The sequence below is a fragment of the Alligator sinensis genome, unplaced genomic scaffold (assembly GCF_000455745.1).
Source record: "Alligator sinensis unplaced genomic scaffold, ASM45574v1 scaffold135_1, whole genome shotgun sequence".
NCBI classification, from domain to species: domain Eukaryota; kingdom Metazoa; phylum Chordata; order Crocodylia; family Alligatoridae; genus Alligator; species Alligator sinensis.
The window spans coordinates 911,319-939,216 of NW_005842293.1; the positions used below are offsets into that span (position 1 = coordinate 911,319).

The following is a 27,898-nucleotide window of genomic DNA, read 5'->3' on the forward strand; positions in this document are numbered from 1 at the left end:
CTGGCCTGGCCCAGCCCGTGGGGCCTGTGTCCCGCTGTTCTACAGCACAGCCCTCCTAATTTTCAGTCTAGCCCATCTCAGCCTCCCCCCTGCCCCAGCAGGAAGAGGCTAGTGCCACCCCTGAAATTCTCTCTGCCCATCTGAAAATCTGTCAATTTGATTTTGATAGCTTCAGTCCAAAGAGAGAGGAGCTGGGTAAATATAATATTTTAATGCATGCAACACACCCCAGAATATATACACTGTGTTTTTTGAAAGGTGGAATGAAGGAAAAGATCTTGTGGTAGGTAACTGAGTAGCAGCAGTTAAGCAGTCACGCCTGCGCATTGTTATGCTCCTGCGCGTTGTGAATTGCATGCAATTTTTGCTTTCTCTTTTGACCATAACCAGCAGAAACTGATTTTATCATATTTCTTGCATGTGCTGTGCACTACAATTTCCAGCAGCTGTTTTTGGGGGAAAAGTGCATGTTGTATGTGACAAGGTTCCTTGGGTGAATTTGATATCTTTTATTAGACCAACCCAAATAGTTGGAGAATAGTCATTAAGCAAGCTTTTGAGTTAAAAAACCCTTCGTCAGGCTAAGGAAGTTTCAGCAGTGGGTGTGTGCTCTTCCTGGATGGAATGAAAAATAAAGAAGCCAGGGGCTGGGCTGGGGAGTCAGTTGCCAGGCAGATTATAATTGTTGTATGTGACAAAATTTGGCAGAAGGAAAATCTTTTCACAAACTCTCTTTGCATTTTTTGTGAACCTTCCTGCTACTGATGTTCTGTTCCTTTGAATGGTCAAAGGAAGCCAGTTTTGTTTCTGTAACTGACATTAGCCACTGATTAAATTAATTGAGCCCCTAATCCTGCAAAGCACTTAAGCACATGCATAATTTTATTCACATGAGTAGTTCTACTGAATTTAAGAGGGGCCTGCGATTTTATAGATTCTGCATAATGCGGATTTTCCCTTACCATTATATGTCATTCTGTTAAACACAAGGGATAGAAGGTACAGAATGATTTCCAATTTGCAATGTCCAATTTTGACTCCATACCATAGTTGTAAGGGTGCGGGGGTTGCTAAGCACTCCTAACTTCCTTCTTGTTATTGGTGACTTTAAAGCAAACCATACTTAGTGGAATTAATACCTGGCTGTTATCTTTAATTTGAGGAATTGAGGGTGATGCATACATTTATCTTAGGTTTATCTATATACTCCCTTTCGTTTCAATAAAGACAGCTGTAGTACCTTTAGGCATTTATGACAGATTCCTGAAAACAAATACAGAGGCTTAGCAGCAACTGTATAAGAAATGTGCACATATGAGAGAGTTGCTGAACCTCGGTAAACTTTAATAATCTTAATTGTATTCCTCACATAATTATCTTTTTAATCTGTCTTCAGTGGATATTTGAAAATGTAAATTGTATGGAGGTCACTTCAGAATATAACTGAGACGGACTGGTGTCTGCCCAGAAGGGAGTGCAATATTTTCAAATGAAATGTGAATAATATTCTCTTTGTTGGCTTGTTAAAGTGGAAGAAAAAGAGGATATTGTACAGCCAAGATGAGCAGAAATGATCCTGATTTTCTTTTCTCTCTGGATGTTTAAGGCAAAATGTATGTACTGCAACAAATCTCTGGCTGATAGCAACCTATTGCTTTAGATTTGCCACAGTGCTGTATTTCACGATGGCTGGATTTTCACAGCAGTAGCAAGACAGATCTACAGTATATCCTCTGGCTTCCAGACTGTAGGTCCCTATCACCTGAAATTAAACTATCTCCAATGTCACCAACTCTGAGTCTCATAATAATTGCTGGGTTTTTTTTTAAATCCCAGCTGTAGGCATTAGATTAGCATCTGAAACTTCCAAGAAAAAAAAAAAAGTTTCCAGCCCTTGTGGAAAGGAATTAAAATGCAAAGAAAAAATTGAAAACTTAACCTCAGTATATGTCACCAGGCAAATATGAAGCAGCCCACATTTATTATTCTTAAATGTCATGTTGTTAAGACAAACTCTTGATGTTGGGCACCTGACTCCCGGTTTTTGAACACTTGCTGTTGGTTTTGACAATTCTGAATGTCATTATCTGTTAAAAGTAGAAGGCCTATGACAATTGGTGGAGCAGTTTTGGTTTTATCCAGTAGAGGGTAGTGTGAATGCATACATATTGGTTAAAGTACCTTAATTTGGCAAGAGGAAGGCCAGGTTTCTAATGCCAGATGTTTACACGTTTTCTTCTCTTTGGCTTTTTTCCTTCTCCCTTCTTTAAGGAAAGGAGTGCTGTCTTCAGCAGTATTTCCTCCTGCCCCACTTTGATATTAAAAAAAACCCCAGAGCAAGCTGATAATGAGTTGTAGATCTTTCTTCTTTCATTTCCTGAGAGAACAGTTCTGTTCAGGCACTAAATATGACAAGGATGTATAGCTCCTTGCTTTTCCTATGTCATTGGTTTCATCATTTCTTATTTACTGTTGAAGGATACTTGTTTGGACAAACCTTAAAAATTCCCCTAATAGCAGGGAAATTTACCTCCTCAAAGCATGTCTGCCCCTGGAGCATCTTGTGGGCATCCATGTAGATAGCTCATTACAAGCTTCCTGGGAAGATGAGGAGTTCAACTAGACTGCAAGTGTGTGTGTGTGTGTGTGTGTGTGTGTGTGTGTGTGTGAGAGAGAGGAAGAACGAGAGAGAGATCACAGAAAAAGAAAAAAAAATTGTCTTTTTCTGCAGCATCTTAATATGCAAGTGGAAAAATGCTTACTTCAGCACCAGCACATTTCTTTGAATAGTTTAATTTGGGAAATTGAATGCTACTTGACTAGTACAAATCCCAGTTCCTCCTCCAGACTCACAGCACAGCCTCTCATCCCTAAATGGCTTGTTGCAACTGAACAGGAGATTGGATTTAGTTTAGAGAGGATGTAGAAAGGCTAGCACATGAGATTTTGTCACCATTTAAATCAGACCCTGAAATCTCTCCCTCAGTTGGCCTTAGATCCAGGCTGTAAACCCAGCCTAACTCTAAGCCTGTTCCGAGTTCTCTGGCTAAGTTCATCACTGTCTACCTCACTCTGAGATGCTACACCGCAGCCCCTTCTGCTGTGGTCACCATCCAGGTGTTTTGAATCTATAATTCCATCACCAACCTGTGTCATCTTTAATAGATCCAGGAGAGGATTATACTGATTACACCAACCTAACACTTGGGGTTGGTAGTAGGGGTAAGAGGGCTTGTGAGGTTTACTGCTTATCAGGTGCTTTTCCTTTCTCCTCCTGGTAAGGGACTATTACACAAAATACCCCTCTGGACTTGCCTAACAGAGACTTCACATGGACAATCTTAATCTTTATTAAGAAAAGAAAAGGTTTCCAAGGAGCCACAGACATAAGCAGCTGGCTAACAAGCCTTTAGAAACTGTTCTTAACCCTTCTCTGCAATTCTTTGCACAATACTGATCACAGACAGCACAGACTTCAGTTACTTAATTAAGCGCACATGCAAAGAAGAACACTTTTTGCAACAATATGTTGGCTTTTACCGGTCCCAGGTGCATGTAACCAATGGGAAAACAGCAGTTCTCATAGATGGCAATATGGTCCATGGACTTTCTGAAAGATTGGCCACTGAAATTAGTATATTTATAAAAGCTGGTCCAGCACATGTTGTAGAAGAGCTTTGATAGGCGTGGGGGAAGGAGAGGAGGGACAGGTAGGTGGTAACAGTGGAAAACTCCCTAATTTAGTATATTGCTGGAGGATAAAACTGACTCACATGTATCTTAGCCCATAACATTAGCCAAGCAAAAACTCCCTTCTTTGTTTCCAAAAGTTGCTTGTAACTAGTTAGCAATATGTATGTGAGAGAATATGATTTTATTTTTCTACTCATTAATACTGTCTAATGCTACTCTTGGGAATGGGAACTTAAAGAATTAGATTCAAATAAACTCATTGCTGCAGTAAATGAGGGAGGACTGAAAGTAACAGAAATACTTGAATGTATACTGCCTTTGGCAAGAATCTAGCGCACGCTCCTATTGCCGGTATTGCTAGGTAAACATTTTCTGGGAATCATGTTGTAATCATGGCATATGAACTAAGGCTAATGAGGGGTAGTGTGGGTTGTAGAGAAAAAGTCTATGCTCAACACTTTTCAAGAAATGATACTGGAGGTAATTGGTGGATGTAACTGTAATTGGAGGTCCAACACCTCCTTTTGTGGCTGCAGCAGTATTTATGTTACTTACACATCAAACTTCCTGTTTGAGGCCTGTGTAATTTGTGAGCACAAAATCATGCCAGAAAGCCATACAAATGGAGGTACAATATGCCAGGCAGTTTGAGATATGATTCATTTGATTACTTTTCTAACCAGTAACTCTGATATAATGCAATCGGGAGGGTGCTGAGACAGAAAGAACAGCAGGAAATTTGTCCATAGTCTTGAAAAGGCCAAGCATTTCATACCAGGAATACAGCTGTCCTTTGCTGTGGAATTCTGCACTCTCCCTTTACAGTCTATAAGCCACATTGTGCTTTTCCTCAGAGAAATTCCCAGTAGTTCTGCTGAAATCAACTGCGAGTGTGACTTTGTCCCAGTGTGCACACCAGCAGAGCTTGGCCAGAGGTAATTAGAAAGAAAGAAGTTCCCAAGAAAACTCCAGGAGCATGTATTCACTTCACACACAGAAGCAGAACAGTTTGCAAATGGTGCAGCTTATTTTTTTTTCACAGATACCCACTCCATTGCCACACAATGAGGAAAGGGAATATGCATTTATTTTTGGAACTAAGGAACATTAGAATTTCCTCTTGCTTGCCAACTAGTAACATTGCCCATATGTTTGCACACAGATTATTCCCGCTGTATAGCAGTCTAAATTTCCCTTCCCTTGCTCCTCCTTGTGTATACTACAGGGATTTACAGTCTCAGAAACACTAAGAAGGATACAACATTTTCTGCTACTATCTACTGGGGCAGTTTAGTTAACTGTGACATGGTTTCTGGACTGAGTGATTTGATGCTTTGAAGTAATTTTTGGAAAATTCTCTTTCTTTGTTGCTTTAAGACCAAATGATATAGTTATGAGTGTGACTTTCTTCTTCCTCTGTTCATTTAAGGGCCCTCAGTGGTGTCAGGTAATTCTAATTTATTTTTCTTTGAATGAAGCTGGAACCTCTCATTACCTGGGGGTGATTCTGTAAGATGCTAATCAACTTCTGGAAGTGCTGAGTGCCTTTCCATTGACTGCAGTCTCTGATAGCTTCTTGGTCTTCCATAGTGTTTTGCAGTTTGCACATTGTATAATACATAGCAATGAGAAAACAAAGCTAAGAGAAGTGGCTTTTTTTCTGGTTGTTTTACTGGGCCAAACAGTGCCATGGCAGAGTGGTGAAGCCTTATTCTTGATTTGTGCTGCAGTCTACCACTGGTCAATACCGCTGTAAATGGATATCCAGATATTCAAGCTGGGAAGTTGAAGACAGATGGATGTAACGTTGGCTACACCACTTTGTGTACATCAGCTACACAAATTGCTGTGCCTCAACCATGTTACTTTTTTGAGCTGCCAGGAGAACCTGTGTCCTTGCTGGATCTAATCCTGCTCTGGTTTACACTTGTGCCCTTCAATAGGTCTGTGTGAGTAAAATACAAATATGACCCTGTTTCTATGAATACCAGCAAAAATTCTGGATACTAAGCAATAAGGACATTTAAGCAAATCAATGAAAAATCACTACAGAATACTGATTGCCCTTGCCATCAGGACTTGTTGGCTGATGCATGGAGATTTCTAGGGAAACTGGGTGCATCTACACAAGACACTTTACTGAGCATTACACTAACCTGATGTGCAGTAAATTGTCAGCGTCCATATGTGTGCAGCAATTACTGTGCAGTAGATTAGTCTAATGCATGATTTTCTAGTACCGGTAAATACAGATACTAGAAATCGGAGTATTAAACTACTATGCTGAAGCACACGTGTTGATGCTCTTTGGGAGCAAATTGTTCCTGTTCAGCCTAGGCAGCCGGGGGCCACAGGGGGCTGGGAGAGCTGTCCAAACTGTCCCGATCTCCATGTAGCTGGGATGGATCCTGATCTCCATGTAGCTGGAGAGCTCTCCCCCACCCTGTAGAGACTCGTACCAGCCCCTATGCTCCCTGCCAGTCTGGGGCTGGCACCCAGAGGAGCCTGGAGCTTCCCTTGACTGCTGCAGGGGGGCAGAGCAGGGGAGGAGCAGCCCTAAACTGAACTGTTGGGAGCAAATTTGCTCTCAATGTACACTCGTTCACATGTGTGTGGGGGCCCAGTTTACTGTGCTTGAATTTTCTGTGCAGAAAAGTCCAGCACATTAAATGCATGTTTAGACACACTCACTGAGTATCTCTTTTCAGTAGCTGTTTATGTATAGTGATAAGCTTCCATAAAAGCTTGGCAGGAAAGTAGGGAGCTAATGGCTATACTTAAAATAAAAAATGTTAAGGAAGATACATTATGCACTGCAGAAATTAGTGTTTGGTTATGGGGAAAACACACATTTTTTTGTTTGGCTGGGCTATCTCAATTTCAGCCTTAAAGGTAAAGTAAATCTACTGGCATGAAACTCCTGGAATATTTTGCTTTTATGAAACCTTCATGCTGAGTATGAAAAATGCATGAGCACTTCTTAAGTGCTACTGTCTACTGAGCTCTTCTTGGTTGCGATGCATTTGCTGTTGCTGTTACGTACTTTCTGGTTTGTTTTTTTTGGAATTTCACATAACATGCCCTTCATATTATGTGTGTAACACACACACACACACACACACACACACACACACACACACACACACACTTTGGTTGTGTATTGTGGGCTTTGTGTGTGTGTGTGTGTGCATTTTTATGTAGGCAAGATGGCCCCTGTTGTTCTGGCCATGTGCTCAGCACATGGCAAGCTGGAGCCTTATCTGGGGAAAATATGTAAAACCCTCTGGCTTCGTTGGCCTGAGTATTGAACCAAAAGAAATCTCATGGGGATCAATAAGAAGAAGTGCAAAGTCCTGCACTTGGCCTGAGGAAGCAGAGGATGCTTCAGGCAGATTGGTTGGGAGAAAGACTGAAATCTGGCTCTCCTTGATTGGACAAGGCCTGGATGATGTCACACCAGGTATATAAGAACAACGCACTATGGTTTTCTGACTGGTTCACTTAGGGCTGCTAAAAACTGCACAGCTGCATTAGGAGCCAGAAAACCTGCTCTCCGCAGCTACGGTTGGCTGTGCCCCCATGGCATTAACCCATTTAAGAAAAAAAAGCTGCGGCTTCCGGCTCGGTGCTCACTGGCTCCAGGGCCAGAGCTGGGGCTGGGGCCAGGAGAGCCAGGCGGCGCAGGCTGCAGAGTGGGATGGAGGCGGCAGCCCTGGCCCTGGCCCTGGCCCTGGCGTTGAGGGTGCTGCAGCTGGTGCAACCCGCCCTGGGGGGCCACCTGCAGTGCAGGGCAGCCGAGGTGAGGGCTGTGCCAGGTGAGCTGGGCTGGGGGATGCCCTTGTGGTGGGGGGCCCTGAGCTGAGCCGGGCCACAGTGCCTGGCAGTCTTGCAGAGCAGGTGCTAGGCAGCACCTCTGCCACAGCCCTCAGAGCCAGTAGCGGGGCTCACCTGCCACTGGCCTGTCCTGCAGGGTGCTGCCAGCCCCTTCCAGGGGCCAGGTTGGCGTCTCCTGTGCCCTGCAGGTGGCTCTGGAATGTGGGGGGTGATGTTGAAGTGCAGGGCCCCCAAAAGCGTGGGGTCGCCCTGATTTGCCATGCCCTAGGGACAGCCTTGCATGGGGGTATTCATTCCTGGAGCAAACTGCCCAGGAAAGGGTCCTGGCAGTTACTGGCCCCTGTGTTTAGGAGCTGTAGTGTCTCAGAATTGTGGTATAGCTGAGACTGGATGTCCTGGCTACCACCATAGGCCTGGGCCCTTTTTGCTGTTTCACAGCTATTGCATTTTACTGTAGCTGTGTGGCTGAACCTCAGCCATATGTTTAGCTGACAGATTTGGGCCAAGATAAAGCCTGGCACGGTTTGAGCCAGGGTGAGACCTGGCACTACTTGTTGTCTATGGCTGGCTTTTTGCTGCCCAGTTCAGGCCCAGTGAGATAGGCCTGGGCCTCCTTTTGTCCCTTTTTGTAGTTTATGTCCCAACCAAGCGGTGTGGTTGGGCACTAGTTGTAGTTCAGGCTCAAGCCAAGATAGGCTTGACCTTTCCTTTGAGTTCTTTTGCAGTTTTCTGCCCAAAAGAGTTGGGATTGGGACTCGGCATTTTTGGGTGCAGTATGCTGATGAAATCTGCAGTTAACCCCTCAAAGCCACCATGCAGAAGTGGAGGTTGAACTCTACCACTTCTCCAGGAGCAACAGAGCCTCTTGCAACACAGAAGGACCCATGCTCTCAAGCAGCTCCCCACAGTGCAGTGAACCCAAGGAACAGCTTGTAGGACTCTCCGGTGTAGGCCCCACTCTCCAGACCATTGCTGAAGGGCTGGTATAAGGGTGCAGGGCCCTGGAAATACCTGTTGGGGAGCCCCAAGTCCCAGACTGCCTAGGTATAGGTGAAGCCTCCCCCAAGGGGGTGCCACCTATATACTTTGCTTTGTAGTAATAGTGTTTTACAATGATATTTAATGTTTTCTTTTGTTTTATTCTTTGTAATAAACTTCAATGTTTGTGTTTATACTCTTTGCAAGGAGGGGGATTTGTTTATGTGGGACACCTCAGTAATTAATTTAATGTTTATTAATAACAAGTCAGTTCACTGGCAGGACTCTTTGGGAGAATAGTGAATACTCTGAGAAAACAGAAGTCATAAATATGCACTTGGAAAACCGCAGGCAGGAAACAGAACGAACATCACACAACCTACATGTCCAGTCAGAGCTAACTAGCTCATTGGAATGATCTGAGTACAGATTTTTAAATAACAGATACAAAGGAAATAGGATGGCTGCAAGGCAATTTTATTTAGTGGGTTGGTCTTAAATTATATTTCTATTCCTAACTCTGCACTGACCCTCTGTATAGTCTATTTATATGTCTGCAAAACACCTAAAGTAAATGTGCTCTTGGCTGGGACCTTTTTTATTACTATAATTTAAACCAAATGATAATTGTTAACTAAATTATTTACTTGGCTGTTGTTCTGCAGTTACATGAATGTTTAAAGATTCCATAGTGTTCTTTGGATGTCCTTGGCCTAAGTTTCTTCCACCTGCACTCTTTTCCCCTAAATCTTCTAGTCCACGTTACTAGATACAGAGGGTCTGCTTTGCTCCCTTTTCCTTCCCCCACCACTTGTTTTGTCAGATTTTGTCACCTTCACTCTGAACACCATACTCTGCCAGCCATATAATTTCCTTTTCTATAAATAACTGCAGAATAAATAATACCACTTAACATAAGTAAAAGTGGCAAAATCTGCCTCATTGAAATCAGTGGCAAAGATCATGTTAGCTCTAATGGAAGCAGGACTGGAGCCAGAGTGAATGTTCTTCAACTAAAGCTCAAAATTCAGAAGGAAGTCTGTTGGCTTAACTTGGAGAATGGCAACAGTGGAAATCCTATACCAATGGTTCTCAACCTATTTGGACTCAAGGCACCCTCCATATCTTTTGTGAGTTGAGTAGCATCCAATTTCAAAAACTAGTTTATAAATTCCAGTACGTAACAGTGGTGGAAGGGCTGGGCAGTGGGGCTGGGGCATCAGCCAGTCAGGGACAAGTCAGTGGCTTGATGTCTAGTTGGTGTCCAGTATCAAGTAGCGTGCCCTGGAGGTCAGTCCTGAGATCAGTTATGTTCAATATTTTCATCAATGACCTGGAAGATGGCGTAGAGTGCACCCTCAGCAAGTCCGCAGATGACACCAAGCTGTGGGGAGTAACAGATATGCTGGCTGGTAGGGCTCGGATTCAGAGAGACCTTGACAAATTGGATTTTTGAACCAAAAGAAATCTTGAGGCTCAATAAGGAGAAGTGCAAAGTTCTGCATTTGGGATGGAACAATCTCATGCATCAGTATAGGCTAGGAGCTGACTGGCTCTGCAGCAGCTCTGCAGAAAAGGACCTGGGGGTTACAGTGGACAAGGTTAATGGGATACTGGGCTGCATTAGTAGAAGCATTGCCAGCAAATCAAGGGAAGTGATTATGACTGTGCCTGAAAGCTTGCTAAGAACTTTTTTTCAACTACTCAGTTGGTCTAATAAAAATATCACATCTACTCAAAGAACCTTGCCTGCCTAGGTCCTTAGACCAACACGGCACTCACTACAGAAAGGATGTGGACAAGTCGGAGACAGTCCAGAGGACAGCAATGAAAATAGTTAGGGGGGTGGGGCACATGACTTGTGAGGAGAGGCTGAGGAAACTGGATTTATTTAGTTTGGAGAAAAAAAGACAGGGAGGATTTAATAGCAGCCTTCAACTACCTGAAAGGTGGTTCCAAGGATGGAGCTGGACTGTTCTCAGTGGTGGCGGATGACAGAACAAGGAGCAATGGTCTCCAGTTGCAGCAAGGAAAGTTTAGGTTAGATATTAGGAAACACTTTTGGACTGGGAGGGTAGTAAAATGCTGGAACAGGTTACCCAGAGAGGTGGTGGAAGCTCCATCCTTGGAGGTTTTCAAAACCTGGCTAGACAAAGCCTTGGTTGGGATGATATAGTTGGGGATGGTCCTGCTTTGAGCAGGAGGCTGGACTAGATGACCTCCTGAGGTCCCTTGCAATCCTAATTTTCTATGATTCTATGATTTTAAGTCTGAGCCTGCTTATTTGCTTATCTCTTCACATCTCATGACACCCTTCAAAGGATCTGGAGGCACCCCAGGGTGCCCCAGCATCCTGGTTGAGAATTACTGTCCTAGATGAATGGACACATAGACAGTAAGGCCCATTGCCAGATATCTCATTTTAGTTGGAGTCTGTCCATAATAATGGGCAGCCTCTTTGGGAAATCAGGAAGATGTAAGGAAGCCTGATCTGAAATAGTTTCCTTTTCTAAAGTCCATGCTTTGGTAGCTTGGTAGTACAAGTTTCCTATAATCAGCATGACTTCTTAAAATTAGCTTGAGTGTGTAAAATGTCTCATCCTATTTGAAAGACAGGTCACCTTTTTTCTATTTCTGATCCACTCAGTGCCAATAAAATGACACCGTCACATCTGATAATTTACAGACACAACAGGCCAGCCCCTGAAGGTTGAGAAGTGCTGTCAGTACCAGGATGTCAGTTTTTGCTGATACCATTCTGTAAGAGGGAAGTAACTTTTTCCCTGAATTCATCCCTTAATCTTTGTGGGATCAGAAATGTCGTGGAGTTTTCCTTTCACAGGTAAAGGAGAGAGATCACATTAGATTCTTTGAAATGCGATGTCGCACAAGTTGTTTGTGATGACTGTTCTACCGTGTGTGTTAGCAAAGTTGATGATGGGGTAAAAGCGCAATGGCTTGGGTTGTGGAAAGAGCTTTTAATACAAGAATCAGGGGCTAAAAATCAGGTTAAAAATTCTAGTTGCACTCAAGATGGGTAAATATCAGTATAATTTATTCAACAATCCACTTTCAGACTTTGTGGTGTAGGTAAAATGGGACCAACATCCAAACAAGCCACTCTGCTTTTGATTTTTTTGGGAAAAAAATCCCAAATATGCTCCTCTCCCTTCTGGGTACCACGTATTAGGGGTTTATCATCTTGTGGGGGAAAAATGGGAATACAGACCATGATTACAGTGCAAAGTCACTTCTGTGATCTGAGTTAGCAAATTGTTGTAATTCAAACCCTAAGTGCTAGGACATTTTTAAATACACGAAGCAAATACAATAAAAATAAGTTAAAAGGAAACTTCTCCCAGTTTGTTCAGGAAGTATCCAAAGTCCACAGAGCAGAAATCACTTTTTATAATGTATAAATGACGAGTTTGAGTTGAATTCTTGGTTTAAGCACAGTGAGAAAATTGCTCACAGACTTTTCAAAGTACCCAAGTGAGAGTTTCAAGAGCACTTATGTGACTTTAGGGTTGGAATCCCATTGTAGTCAGGCATATTTGAAAATGTACTCATTGGGCATGTATACATGTTGCCCTATGGCAACATTGTTACTGCACTGTGCGTTAGTACTTCCTTTTGAAAGTACTACAGCACAGCGCAGTAGCCACCCATCCTGTGCCGTATGCATGGTATGCTAGAACAGAGGAGCACATCACTACAGCAAAGTAGTTGCTGGTCACGTGTAGACAACCATGGACACTACGTTGCCATAGTGCATCACTATGGTGACAAAGCATCATGTGTGGATGCGGCCATTGAGTTTGCTGCTATGCTACCAACCAGCAATATCATGAGGATGGGGTACACAAACCTCACACAGCTTGAAAAGGGTTAATGAACATCCATTGAGTGCTTTTGCCCCCCACCACTACATCTGCAGTGGATGTCTGACTTGTGAGAAAGGGCTAAAAAAGGGAGAAGGTTGAGTTGGGCAGGGGCTGGCTGAGGACCGCTCATCAGCTGTTCTACTTGGGGAGAGAAGCCTCTCTAGGAAGGATGGTGGCTGGTTAGAATCCCCAAGGGGGGAGGGCAGGCCTGGAGCAGGGCTCTAAGTAGGGAAATATTAATGACATTGCACCCTAGTGGATGCATCCCTAGTAGATGCATCCCTAGTGGCTGTTGCATCCCTAGTGGATGCCTCAGCTAGATACTGAGATGAATTCAAACTAGAGCAGGGTCATGAGAGACCTCCTAGAATGATCAGAGAAATGGACAGAAAGAGAGATTAAATTGCATGACTTGGTTAGCTTCACAAAATGAAGGCTAAGGGTGAATATGATTGCTGTCTAGAAATATATTAGGGCAACAAACAAGAGGAAGGGCAGAGAGCTATTTAAACTGAAGGACAATTTTAGCACAAGAACAACTGGGTGTAAGTTGGCTGTAAATTAGACAGGTTCCTGTAGCAGCCTCTCAATAGTTTTGGGGGTTTTTTTTGCTTCTGCTACTCCTAAGTATTTTTTAAGATGGAGCCGATCAGTTTACAAAATGAAATGTGGCAAAGTTGCCTGCAATAAGCAAAGGGCTGGACTTGCTGGCTCAGGAGGTCCCTTCCAGTCCAGTGCTCTTCAGGCTCCAGTTCACTGTGGCTGTACTTTACCCCCATGCAGGTAGCTAGTACAAGGTCTGTCCACCATACAAAGTGGGAAGTCCTCTGTGTTGAACACCATTCCAAACCTTAGGACAGATTGCCTCCTACTGCAGATAAATCCAGAAGAGAGGAACATTTATTTCATTCAGGGTGCATCTATACATGCATTTGATTTGATCTGAGTTTACTCTGGTCTAAACTACTCTGGAGTAAGCGCTTTTGGGCAGGCAGGGATTAGGGAGCAGATCACTCTTTAATAGCCAGCCCTGCATGCTGCTCTCTGGCCAGCCCCTTCCTTGCCCAGGAGCAGTGTGCCAAGCACAGGGGCAGCACGTGGCAGCTCTGTCCTTGGCAACTCTGACTCCCTGTGCTATGGCTGCTCCAGCCCCTGCCTCTGGCAAGGACAACCAGTACCCCACACTCCTGCTGGTTGCCATGCTGATCCTGCTATCCCACTGTGCTGACCACCACTTGACCCACGGCCATCTCACCTGGTCCGGCTCCCTCATGCCCAGTGACCACTTGCCTGGCCACAGCACACCATTCTGGGGCTGCTACCACTGCTGTGCAGCTGCTGCCGGCAGGGATGCTAATGAGGGGCTCCAGGATACCACTCCAGGGTCACCATTGCCCTCCTGGGCCTCCAGCCCCTCTGCCCCTGGACTTGCCGTGCTAGCTAGGACTGGTGGCTGCACGTCGTACAGCACACCTGGGATGAGGAACAGTGGCTGGATGCATTCTGGCTGACCTGGCCCACCTTTTGGGATCTCCTACAGCAGCTCCGGCCCCATCTGGAGTAGCAGGACACTGGCATGCACCTGGCTTTACCTGTGGACACCCTGCTGACTCTCACTGTGCTCAAGCCTTCTAGCCTCCGGTATGTTGGACACCAGTTTGGCATGGGTAAGGCCACACTGGAGGTGTGCAGAGCCCTCTAGGATGTGCTGGGGTCCACCATGCTCCGTGTGCATGACTCCTTGGCAGTGGTGGTGGGGTTTCATGCCCTCGGATTCCCTCAGTGCATCGGGGCCCTGGATGGGACCCACATCCTTATTACCTGCTGCCCTACCAGCTCTACTACAACCACAGGGGATTTCATTCTGTGGCCCTTTTATAGCCTGAGACAGGGGCTGCCATAGAGGCAGCCCAGCTCTGGGGCAGGAGAGGCACCCAGCCTGGAGCCCTGTGGCTGGCCTCAGGCTGGCCCTCTAGTGGTAGGGCTCACCCTGGAGCAAATTGGTTCCCAGGTTGTGTCCACATGTTTGTTACTGCGCAGCAACTAATCCTGCTTAATTTTGCTACCTGCAAGTGGGATTGAGGATTTTTACTGCGTAGTAAGAGAGCACAGAGCACACGTGTAGAAGCGCATGCTTACTGTGCAGTAAATTACGCTAATGCACAGTAACATGTCTTATGTAGACACACCCTCATTCCTCCTCCTTCTCCACTGACAATTTCAGCTTCATATAGCTAATACTGAGTGCCTTATTTTTTCTGAAATATTTTCTCAATTTCTCCATTCTCTGCTACTTCTCGTAATACCACTGCCCTCCCTGCATCAGAAGCAATTTCTAATTCCTTTGTTTTCATTCCCACACATGCAAACTGAACCCAAATTCTGACAATATTACTGCACATTTCAATCTTTTCTTTTTAGTCTTCTAGTTAATATTCCTGAACATGGCTCGATATGGTGCCTTCTTTTTCATTCTCAGTGTCTCTTCCATTCTGGCTTCCTTAGCACCTGTGGAGTCCCTCCTCCCCTTTTGATCCATCAAAAATGTCACTGCTAAACTTATCCTCCTCGCTTATTAACCTGAATGCTTTCAGTCCCTCCTGTCCCACTGCACTAAGTTTAACATTCTTGTCATTGCTTTAAAGCTCCTACCTTGCTTCACTGCTTCCTATGTATCTGACCTAGTATCTTACCACATTATCCTGTATCCCTTTTGCTTGGCCAGTGATGCCAGTCTACATGCTTCATTTCTCTTCTCCTACAGTCTTTCCTATGCTTTTCTTCATGACTCCCCTAATGAGCAGACTAAAACATCCAGTGGAGCTGATTCTTGCCAGGGTTTTTGAAGCCTTTTATATTTGGAATAATAATATTTTCAATCCCTCTCTATTAAACCTCCTTACTATTGCAATGACTATGAGAAGTGAGTAATGAGTACTTAATCAATACAAGCTTTAACCAAGCTCTGGAGTGTGAGGCTCTCTTCAAACAGTGACCTTGCAGTCTCATTTCCTATCCTGTCCTATACCGGGAAGTTTCTACTGTTGGAAGATAACTGGAGTTTCAGCTTTAAGAAATATGAAGTAAAATGGGGCTGTCCAACTTCTGAGCAGCTGGGGACTGCACGCTCTTGGGGCCACACATCTGGGGCCCACCTGGCTCTCACGCTGCAGCAGCCCCCCTTGCTAATTACATAGCCTGGGCATCTTGGCTCTCCCCCTCTCCTGGATGCGTGCACCCTGTAGGTTGCCCAGTGTCCCAGTCCAGTGCCCCAGTCCAGTCCCTTCCTACTCCCCCCCCCCAAACAATGCACAGCACTCCCCTCCCCTCCTGGGCATGCATTTCACATGGGAAGCCCCTCCTTGCAGCACAAGAAACCTGTCTCCCCCCCACAACCACATGTGCAGCTCCCAGCCTCTCACACCACACACCCACAGCATGAGCAGCAGCTCCCTTGTTTGCTGTGCCCTCAGGTTGGGCACTTCAGCTCCCTCCCAATCCATGCAGCAGGAGCAACTGGAGACAGAGGGAGTAGTGGTGGCTGGGTGAGAGGCTGTAGTCTCACCCTTTGGGAGCTTCCAGCTGGACACCACTTATGTAAAATATACTGCAGAGCCAAAGCACCCCGGCTTACAGTAACATTGCCTCTGTGTTTTAGGACACTGTGGTAGTATATTGTAGTAATTATTGTACTAACTTATGAGAAGTCCAGTAAAACCAGTCTGACACATACCCAAGTGCAGGATCTGTGCTGTTGTTGGCAGGTTTCTGACAGCCATCCTCACTCTGTATAACAGCTCATGCTTTACCAGCTGATGCTGCAGGTTATGTCTGTATGCTGACTGGCAGGAGACATGCCTTTACATTCCTCGGCTGGAGCCAGGAAGGGGTAAGAGTTTGCAGGAAGACCTAACAAAATGTAACCTTTGCAGTACAGCTTTATACTTCTTTGTATAAGATTTAATTTGGAAATGCTGGCCTGAAGCTTTTAAAAATATTTGAGTAGCTTGAGGATGCAGTTAAATATTTTATTTATAATATTTCTCCTTATCTGCACAGTGATAGAGAATAACAGTAATAAGTGTGTATTTCAATAAGCGTGATTTACTATTGGGCACTAGGGCCAATGCAACAGGAGTCCCATTGATGCCCTCAGAATGGGGTTTATGGATTACATGTTGTACTGTATGGACCCTTGTTGTGGGAGCTGGGATTTTTACTTTGTATTTCATACATGGCACGGGAAGTAGGGATTTATAGGTCCTTGTGTGGTTTTCTTGTACTAGGATGAAATTCACCCTAACTAGTTCATGGATTACATATATCACAGATGCACCAAAAAAATATCCATTGACACTAGAGAGAACAAGAATGAGATAAACCCATTCCTAAAACAAAAGGCCATCATGTCTTTGTGGCATACTTATCGAGGCAAATATAATACTCTGGTTGGAAGCCATTTTGTGTTCATGCAGTGCAGATTGTTAAAGAGGAAGTGCTCATGCTGTCCTTTCATGGATACTTAACTTTTATTTCCTGTGCTGATATTCTCCTAATCTAAACTAAAATTCATTCCAAATAAGTGTCTTGGAAAAGTACAATCCATGTCAATTAATTAGTTTGTGTATCAGAAGGAAGCAACAATATTGATGGCCAGTTTTTATAGTAGATTTATTAAACATAAATGCAGCTGGAACTGAGTTGCATTGTTACCAAACAAATTAATTCTGTGTATATGAGGTAGGGTTCAATGCTGGGATGAAGATAAGCAGAATCCTTATCTTTTAAACTTGTAATGATACATAAAGAACATGGCTACTACATATGGTTATGGTTTGTAGCCTTTGTGAAGAAATGGGCTTGTGAACCAAACAAGGGTTATATGCAGCTATGGCAAATCTGCACAGGACCACTGAGGTCCTCCAGTTGAGTGGAGAAGCAGCACCCTTTTGAAGCAAAAGCTGTTGCAAGTAGCTGTGTGGTTCATCCTTTATTTGGCAACTTGTTGTGAATTCTGTAGGCTGTGAACCACTCAGATACAAATGATCTGGGTTTTACTGTATTGGCTTCTCGCAAGATCTCAGCAGTCCAGAGGATCTAGAGAAGCATTTGCCAGAGTACATGAGGGCCCTGCTGTACAGTTTCCTTCAGGTACCCTATGAACGCCTAGTAATTCTTCAGTACCTAGGTCCCTGAACTATCTTCGGAATATTACATGAAGTTATCCTTTTAAAAAACATAGCATGGGAATCTATTTAGCTTTATAAAGCCTGATTTTTCAGCTATAGGAAAGTGACCTGGGTAGGCTGTAGGTAGAAAGCTTAGTTTAAGCACCACTCAATGAAATCCCATTTAATTATGATAGCAATTTACTATAATATTAGGGATCCTAAGCAAGACAGCAGAAAGACTGAATATATTGCTCTGTGTATTTGTGTTAAGTACGTATTATGGGATTTTTAAAAGCCAGATGACAGTTACTCGACTGATGTATTATTCCACTGAACATATGTGACCCCTTGAAATGAAAGAAAAAGCTATATTGCACAGCTGGAAATGGGAACAGTAAGGCTAATACCTGTTTTAACAGAGCAGTTAAGTGCATGTCACCAAGGCATCAGTTTCTGGGCAACAGATATAGATCCTTAACAAAGCCTTAGCAGAGTCACTACTAGTTGCAATACCGTTGGAGAGCATCATGAGTATCAGGGAATTAAAAGTGATTCAGTTGGAGGCTAGACTAGGACTCCTATCAGATACTATAGATCTTTTCTATAGTAACCAGAACCTTGTAGTTGAAGCTGCCATGAAAAAAAATGTATAGCAATTGTGGCAATTGCTGTTTTTCTCCGCTGAAGGAGAACAGAAGCGCCAAGCCATTGAGGACACAGAGCCTGATCCTCTCCTGCTTTGCATTTCTCATACCATAAAGTGAATAAATAGGAACAGAAGCATTTTGCCCAGTGGCAAATAACTGCAGGGCAGAGAGAGTCAAGCCTCCTGTGTCACTCTCCAGGAGCGATTGCCTTTAAAAATAGAAAAGCAAAATCAGAATGGACAGAAGGCTCAGAAAGCCAATGAGAATTACAAACAGGGATTTAAAGATAAAGAGAAGATCTTAATTAGATCTCCACCAACCTGTAGAAAAACACATTTGGATTAAAATGAAATAGAGCTTTGTATTTAGGTTTTCAGAGCAGGCATGGTGAGGGGAATTATTTATGTTTGCCATTTGTGAAGGTAGATTGCTTTTTCTGCAAAACTCTCTTTTTAACTTTCAACCTTTTCAGAACACTGCTAAAAGCTGCTGGTAGGGGTGATTCTGATCACACTACATAAAGGAAGTGTTCCTGTGGATAAAAAGCAGGCAGCATTTCCTAGTTTAATATCATCCTTCCAATGTTAACTCCTTTTCACATTTGTAAACGGACCCATCTACCATTCAGGGGCATGCAGTAAACCTTGCCTTATATTTCACCACCACAATTACATTCCTTTTCGTGAACATCCATCAATATTTAATATAGAGGTGTCAGCTTGCCTGTAACGTGAGGACCTAATAGGGACCCTGAATTATACATCGCATGGTTGGGGAAAACCAAAGTGACTTTTCTTATAAACCCAAAGTTCTCCTGGCTGAGGTGATTTCTGGAAGCTGCTACGTGAAATCCATATCAATGGATGATCCTCAGAAGAAACTTAGCCAGAAGCATGAGGGAAGACCCCGCAAAGTGAGATTCAGAATATCTTCTGCATACAGTGGTCGGGTGTTAAAGCAAGTCTACGAAGATGGCCAAGAACTGGAGCCTCCAGAGAAAGAATATTCCCACTGCTTTCTCCACCGCAGCTTTGAGTCAGGGGACCATTTTTATGGGGCTGGAGAAGCATCCAAACCCAGGTTTTATTCTTCAGCCAAACTGACTGCCCAAAGGATCAGTATATTCAAAGAGGACAACAAGTACAGTATAACAAGTAACTCTCCTCTCTTCAGTGACTACCAGACAAGTGATAGTCATCATAAGGTAAGTAGTATTCACTTTAGATTTACAAGCTGACCAGAAAATGGTTCACTTTTAGAATATGACTTTTTGAGTCTTCTAATTTAATCCAATCAAGATTCAATTCAGATCTAGTTAAAGCCATAATGGTCAAGTCTTCAGATATGTGCCTCTAAGTCTGCAGGTATGCTTGTTCTTGCAAATTTATATGTGCCAGTTTTCTGTTCTGTTCTAAATGATAGATAGTATCTGCGCATCACAGTAGGGCACTAGGTGACACAAGAAACATCTGGTTTATACAGCTCACTTTGTCATTCCTCCTCTCCCCAGTGAGAAAAGGGTTTGTGTGGTTTAGTGTTTTGTTAGTTTAAAAAAATAACTATTTACACAGGATTCTGTATTTACCTACTTGACAGGCAGGCAGGTATAAAAGTCTATTTGCATTGTGGGTGAAAATGGCACATGAGAAGAGGCTAAATTGAATCTGTTTAGAAAACATGGCCCAGTGCCTGAAGTAATTAGCAAATGATTGTTAATCAAATTTAGGAAAATATAATAGATGTGTAGCACATCTTTATTGAATAACTGAGTTGCTGTACCTTGGTGATAGGTGCTGGGACTTAGACTGGGATCTTCTAGTGAACCTGGAAGATCAAATCTAGATATACCAACTACAGAACAATTCATATATAAATCATGGTATAGTAACTTTTGTAATAACATATATTAAACTGGAAAGTAAGTATATACTAAGCAGAGTAGAAGCAACAGGTACAGGGATGTAGGTTGTAGCCATGTTGGTCTAAGGACATAAGCAGACAAGGTTCTTTGGGTAAATCTGATATCTTTTCTTAGACCAACTACATAGTTGGAAAAATTTTTGGAATTTTTTTCCCAACTATTTAGTTGGTTTAATAAAAGATATCAGATTTACCCAAAGAACCTTGTCTGCCAATGCAACGGGTATACACCTAAAATTCAAGAATTGCATGCAATGGAAAACAAAGCTAAAAATAGGTGACTGGGGTTAACCAGTTTGGTGGAGTGATATTATGATACAAATTATGATACAAAGACTTCACTGTTGGGCTACTGCTTCAAACTGATAGTAACCAGATATTATTACCATCTCACAAGGCTTGAGTGGGCTGCTGTGAGATGATTTGGTAGCTTCAGTTCAGTTTTTAATGAATAGGAATGCACCTAGTCCTAAGCCAAGCATAACTGGCATTTTTGCTTGAAGTGCCAGGACATAATGGACCTACAGACAGAAATATGTTCTCAGTCCTTTGGTGTTACTACCTGTGCTGTTCTGTGCATAAAGTGGGAACGATGACTCCCCATAGTTGTCAATCTGGCACTTTCATGATCATAACTCTATTTAACAATGAACAGGGAAGTATTTAAAAAGTGCTAGAAATTATTTCCAATGGACAAGGTTGAATACATCATTCGTGTTGTAAACACGCATTCATATTTAAGCAAAGCTGTGTGTATGAATCCCATACTATTGAGATGAGCAGTATAAAACCCCATGTCATCAACACCTAGCTAATGCAGGAATACTCTACAACAGTGAATATTTAACCAATGCAAATGGCACCATACTGTATGTCATGGCACCTGGACACTAATTCTGGTGAGACGATTAACTTTTTCTGTGTTTTTGGACAAGTCGCCTAATCTCTGAGTCTCAGGGTCCCCAACATTCTCTAGGATCACCTGTCACCCTGCTCCAAAGGTAATTGGTATGCTACAAAAATCCATTCAGGACCTAGTGAAATCATGTTGCATCATAAATATATGGCCTTTAAAAGCATTCAGCAAATGGAAATGGTTTAAGCCAATCTGAATTTTTCATGCTTCTGCTGGAACAGGAAAGGGTCTGCCAGGCCATCAGTGTAGCGTCACAGGCTGATTTATATCACCTGGAAGCCTGGCCTGGTATCTTCTAAAACTGCAGCATTTCCAATTACTTGGCATTCTGACATACATACTTAGAGTGAAATATGAACACAATGTGTAAAACAATAGGATAGGGAAGCTGCTATATGATACTCTGTAAAGAGATAAGGGAAAATGGAACAGAGGAGCAAACTTACTGCTTTCAGGAAAGTGTATGACCAAGAACTTTAAAAACAATAGAAAAAACTAAAAATTCAAGCAGGTAAAAATTTTTTTTTGACTTGCTTCTCTTTCTCTTCCATCTAAGAATTACCATTGTTTCCCACTTGAAGAAACAAGTAAATATTTGTATGCTCAAGGATAAATAGGAGAAGGGAGACATAGAAGGTAAACACTTGTCTAAAGATGCTACCTCAAATGAGAGCATCACATTCAACATGAATAGGAGCTGCAGGTACACAGCAAACCTGAAAAGCAAGGCCAAAGTGATGTAGTTCCAGTTATGTGATGTGAGAAATTGTAGTAGAGCTGGGGAGTGAACCCAGACCTTTTTACAGGATGTCTTGTTCTTGAACCATTAGTCTTGTCTCCTTCTTATCACTTGTGATATGAATGTTTAACAAATATTTAGATTCTGGCAGTACAGTGACTGCATGAGCAAATATGGGAGCCATTGGGTAAATCTGGGTGTCAGAACTTGAGAAGGAATATTCATTAGGCTGTGAATTATTCCTGTATATGCTTGTAAGAATGTATCTTGGCTTGAGTGAGTGCTCCAAACCATCTGTTCATCCACACTTCTAATTGTACAAAACTGAGCTGGAGAAAGTTAAAACTTGCATATTCCCTCGCTGTAACTTGGTACTTACACTTTTTGGGCAGAACCAAAACATGAAAATACACTTGGACATATGTGAAATTGTGGGGAAATAAAGTGAAGACTTCTCTGTCTACAAAAACTGTAGATTGAATTTTCTCCTGCTGTGTTCATATCATGGAATGGATTACTTCCACATGGGGCTAAGATGAGAAGATGGACTCAGAGGGCTGTTGGATGCTCACTGAAGTCAGTGGAATACTCTCATTGACTTTGGGCTTAAAGTCAGGGCCAGATTTTCATGTGTTCAACATCCAGAATCAGGACAAGAATTTTCAATAGAGCACAGCACCTCAGTTTGCTGAGCTTTTCTAAAAATCTGGCCAAAGTGTGGTTCAATTGCAGGTGAACCTTTGCCTTGTATGATGTTGTTGTACAGCTGATGTGCTCATGACTCCTGTTTACAGCCTTCACCCATTTTAGATTTTGGTAAGATCATCATCTACACTAACAACTTGAAAATCATCCGTGCACCAACAGACAAGAAAGAGCTGGTGAGGAAGATCATCCAGAATGAGGGCCTGAATGACTTCATGTTCCGAGAAGGGAAAACAGGAGATGCTGAGCCAATCAATAGGCATTTGAGAGATGCAGAAAGGCACTTTGCTCACAGTCAATGTGGACAGGTAAAACAAAATAGGTTGCAATGCTTTGTCCCCACACTCCTCAGGGTCCCATCCCAATCCTATGCATCCACGTCAGCTGCGGGGAGGGGGTGATCATTGTTTAATAGCACAATGGCTCCTTTGTAGGGGAAGAATATTGTCTTTCCAGTAAGCCAACAGGACTTCCACTGAAATGTATGCAAACAGACTCAGGTCCTAAATCCCTATTTCACCTAAGGAACAAGAGACCAGGCCACAAAATTTATTCTCAATCTCTCACGCGAGCATACAGAGAAAAACTACTATAGAGCTAAAACAGCCCTGAAATTGAAACTGAAGTACTTTCGTATCAGCAGAAGTATTTCAGAGTGAGGTCAACCATTTCTTTCATGGGTCGTTCTTTGCTGTATTACTGGTCAGAATTCCAATTAGTTTGATCTTAATTGGATCCCAATATATAGTGTTGCTGTGCAGTGAAACTCCAAAGAATTACAACTTTTGCAAATCAGTAACCGACCTTTATGCTTGATGTAGGCTTACTTACATAAATTCTTCAAACAGAAAATCTACTTATAGCTCAGATACATAAGCACACAATGAGAGTGAAGACTGTATCTTCTCTGGAAAGTCTGAGGCCTACCAAATAACTAGTGATCTAGGTGCCCACCCTCAGACACCTTAAGAGGAGATTTATTTTTTTGGAAGGGGATGCTAAGTATTAGGGTGTCTTTAAAGTGTCTTTGGCTCTCAAATCTATCATACGTACTGTAGCATAGAACTTATTTATGTAGAAACGGATATGGGGAAACTAGTTTTCAGCTGTGATCACCCAAGTTAGGGATCTCAGTTCTAAATCTGAATAGGTTAGACCGCCACTTTCATGATGTTCTCATAGTTACGTGCATTGGAAGTCCTCAAGTTGGAGTTAACGTAGTATAAAAGGGAGAAAACTGTCACAAGGCATTGCTTTTGAATAATTTGTCAAGTCCTGAGTTCTCTACAGAGTCCATGTGTTATAGTGAGCACTTGATGGAGCTGAAGGTCCTGTGATGATGATTATTGTTGGTTTTGCAGAGTAATTTATGGTAATTCACGTTAATATATATATATTGATTTGATATAATGAATATTTATATATGTGAAGGACATCTGTGACACTGGAAGGTGTCCTGCTATTGTCATTATAAGTTGAAATAAACCTATTTGCATTTTCAAATCACCTTGCAGGCACCTAAAGTATGTATCTGCCACCAATCTGCATCTTGACTTAGGCCCTTGAGTTTCAACACTAGTTCTGTAATATTGTGTAAAGCAGAAGTACATGGATGCAAATAACTGAACTTGACATCAAAAGGATGAAATTTTGCCGTGGTATATTTTTCTGTTAGAAAGTATTTAATCCTGTCTTTGAAGAAACAGTGCATTCTGATAAGGAATTTGAAAGAGTGCCTGGCACACCGTGTTGGAATCCAAGCCCATAGAGGGAAAGGAGAGCATGTTTCAATGCTAAGAGCTGTTGTACAGATCACAAAAGGAGGATTATCCCCTAAACTGGGCTCTCCTGGTGAGAGTTCTATGTTTGTCACTAATTTGGATGTCAGATGTTAAGTAAAAGACTTCTGTTTGATCCTTTTGTTCCAGGGAGGAGACATAGAGCGCCGCTGCTCCCTATGCAAAGGATCAGGCTCTGCCCCCTGCTCTCTGTGCCATGGAAGCAAGTTTTCGATGTTGGCTAATAGATTTAAAGAGTCGTTCAGGGCTCTCCGCTGTCCTGCTTGCAATGAAAATGGCCTGCAACCTTGCCAGATCTGTGCCGCATAATTGTATCTCAGCAGCATCCTACTGAAACCTCCGTCTATGTTACCTGTCTCCATCTAAATAGCTGTTGTATAACAACAGAAGGTTATTAAAAGTTGGTAAAGGTGTACATGCAAATCTATCCCTATTACTTCATTTCCTTGTCCCTAATTCGGTACATTCACCTGTTACATCTGTTAATGAAGGTAGGCCCCAATCTTGCAAATGCTAACATGCAGTATTTCACTTCACATGTTGGAGTAGCCCCATAAGTCAGAGGATCTACTTACATGCTTCAAGTCAAGCACATGTGTAAATGTTGACAGAATCTGGGTCTGTAATTTGCTGGGGTCAATACTGTCTATTTCTGTATGCACATATATTGTGCAGCACAATGAGGTCCCAATCTCTGGGGGTATTAAGCACTCTTGTAACAAAATAATAATAACTAGTAACAGACATAGCAGTACCTTAAGCATGTAAATAATTTGTTGAACTGAAAAACAACAGTGTAGCAATCTTATAAAGCCTGCTGTCAAGTTTAAAATGCTGAACATACAAACATTGCACTGTATTTTGCAATTAAATCTATATTTATTCCTGCAGTGGTGCATGTATTTCCAATAGATGTAGCTTATTTCAGTTCTAGTTCTATGTTATACAGGGATTCTTTTAGCATATAATTCAGGTAGCAGAAGCTGTTTCCAAGTCTAGAGTCATAATGATAAATGATCACTGTAAAACTTGAAACATAAATAAATAGAAAAACCAGAGAGTTTTATATGTTGGTTCTGATTTGTGCTGACCCACATTTCCCTTTGATGTCAGTGGGAGTTCCAGGTGCTCAGTACTTTTCAGAATCAGACTGTTGATGAATAGGGCTCCTGATACCTATTATTAATCTGGTGTTGTAATTTGCAAAATGCAAACTCTAATTAATTTCAATGAAGTGGCAATGCTGAATACTTAGCAGGATACAAGTGGCAGCATGGAACACAAGGGCTTCATAGAGTGGCAGCCAACAGGGGAAATTGTTTTCTTTTCTTTTTTTCTTCAAAGCCTTCAGTTTATTACATTTGATATTCATGGGCAATGTTAATGCAGGTTTAACTTCCATATTACCTCTGAGACCCTGATGAGTTAAGAGGCTTCTTACATGCTGTACATGCTGAGGTTGCAAGCTGAGACAAGGTAATTTATGGCCAAGTTTTCACTTTGGTAGGTGTACATCACAATTTTTTTCTGAGACATCTAGATTATTTGCAAAAAATCCATTTTAGTTTTCAGGCTCCTTTAAAAGCTGTAGTTTATATAGGAGCTTTGTTTTTCCCAAGTGCTTTATACTATCTGATTTCTTAATTTAGTGCAGGAGTCCTGCTCTGTGCATGAACATGAGGGTAGATGAAACTCCTAAAGTTTCTAAAATTTTTGTTAGTTAAGTTCCTTTTATTCAAAATTTGATTGGTTTTTCATTTAAAAATTTGCTAGCTTTATTTGATATTTCACTAGCTTAAAATGAGTAAATGTAACAATGTAATTTTCCCGCTTAGGGATTTAAATGCTTACAATAAAATTAGCTGAAAATATAAATTTAGAAAGTCGGTATTTTATTGCTGTTGCTTCTCATTGAACAGATTCCTTCTTCAGCACTGTTACCACCTCTTTATGCCTCTCCTTGTCAACTGTCCCCATTTATCCTGACACTCTACTGTAAACGTTCCATGGTTAGAAACACTAGGCATAATAATGAGCTCTATCCTTTACTTACTCAGGCAAAAATCCCATTGACTTCAATAGGAACTTTACCTAATTAAAAATGAAGGACTACAAGATATGTCTCAGTGTGCATTGCATATAAGAAAGGTATGTGAGTGACACATTGTAAAATTCGGCATTGTGTTATATTATTATTTGGGTCTGATTCTTTTTTTTTCCTCCCCTTTCACATTAATTCAGACATTTGTGGTTGTACAGTGCCCTCGGTAACTTAGAATATTCTCTTACCGTACTTAGAAATGTCACTGAATATGTTGGAGCTTTCTTAGTAACATCACATTTACAGCGGACGGAGTCAATGGGATTATTTCTGCTATTAGTATTTCTATTTCCATCGCATGCAAGCCTGTCTGGACGGTGGTCCCTGGCAATAGGTCAAGTGCCTGCCGTGCTAGAGAGCTCTGAACTATGGGAAGACCCGAGTTCTGATTGTGGCCTTGTTTCTAAATTGCGCTCTGACCTTAGCAGAGTCCCTTCACCTCCTAGTGCTTCTGTTTCCTTTTGTCAGTCGTGTCTACTTGCATGCGGCCCTTCAGAAAAGGAACTCTCTCTCTCTGTATAATTATGTAGTGCATGGCACAGCGTCATCTGGATCTTCCCTGGAGCTCCTAGAGGTTATTGTAATATAACAACAATGAAGGAAAAATGGGGAAGGGGCAGGGATCACTCTTCATAGACGTAGTTATGTTTGCAAGGCCTTTGTGGCATGATTATAAGCAGAGAAAACAAGTGCCCGTTACTCCCCCTCTGTTCTTCAACCTTGCCATCATCACAGGCTGAATTCATCTTGTACAGCTGTCCCTTTCCCGGCTACCAAAGAAACCTCTGCAAAGATGAAAAAAAACAATGAAGTTACAAGCTGAACACATTGCCTGGTTGCACAAATCATGAGCGGTACGCTCGTCCAATGCAAACAGTCACGTCGATTCACCTTGCAGTTCGGGATGCCGCACCGCGGTTATAACTGGCCCATCACGGGACGTGCGGTGAAACATTCATTTGAAAACTTAGTACTAACTTAGTAAAGAGAGCGCCCGAGGGGGGTGCTTTTTAAATCGGTTTTCTCAGGCATTTGACAAGTTGGGGAGGCCAGCAGAAAGAGAGAAGCTCGAAGGCAGCGAGGGCCGCGCTCTTCAGGACGCCGTTTCCAGGAACGAAAAGCAGGGTAACACCGACGCCGTGTCCGCTGGCGCCGTCTATTGAAAAGAGTGGAGGAAGAGCAGGACCCAGGCCAGGGCGGGCTGACCTCGACACCGGGAACAGCCTGGAAAGGCACAACTTCCATGGCAGGAAGTGGGACCACGGCTTTTCCGCTGGGAAGACCCCTTTAGGCTTTGCCAGGGAGAGGATGGATAATAAGGCACTTTTTATTATCAGTAACTTATCCTGATTTCAGCACAGCTTTTCTTGAGGCAGCCGGGGGCAAGGGGGGGCTGCAGGAAGGAAGGGCAGGGGGTGTGGGCAGGCCTCCCTGGGGCTGCGGGGCGGCGGCAGAGGCAGGCGGGCGGCGGCGCGGAGGGGGAGGGGGCCCGTGGGGGGAGCCGGGCGCGG

At 42.8% G+C, this 27,898-nt stretch overlaps 2 protein-coding genes across 6 annotated transcripts in view; both read left to right on the top strand.

Moving 5' to 3' along the window:
- The window catches only part of GRXCR2 (glutaredoxin and cysteine rich domain containing 2), a 40,897-nt gene extending 14,730 nt beyond the window's left edge, over positions 1–26,167 (top strand). For 2 of the 5 annotated variants that reach the window (XM_025209534.1, XM_025209535.1), the window contains exons 3-5: positions 18,680–19,411; positions 22,577–22,795; positions 24,416–26,167. In XM_025209534.1, the coding sequence (XP_025065319.1) occupies positions 18,974–19,411; positions 22,577–22,795; positions 24,416–24,595 (837 nt within the window). In that variant the 5' untranslated portion in view covers positions 18,680–18,973 and the 3' untranslated portion in view covers positions 24,596–26,167. Of the gene's footprint in view, positions 1–18,679; positions 19,412–22,576; positions 22,796–24,415 lie in introns of those variants that run through there. The other 3 variants (XM_006028176.2, XM_025209536.1, XR_003095124.1) reach the window with 2 other exon arrangements.
- Positions 1–27,898, top strand: part of PRELID2 (PRELI domain containing 2) — an 80,115-nt gene that overhangs the window by 544 nt on the left and 51,673 nt on the right. The window lies entirely within an intron of this gene.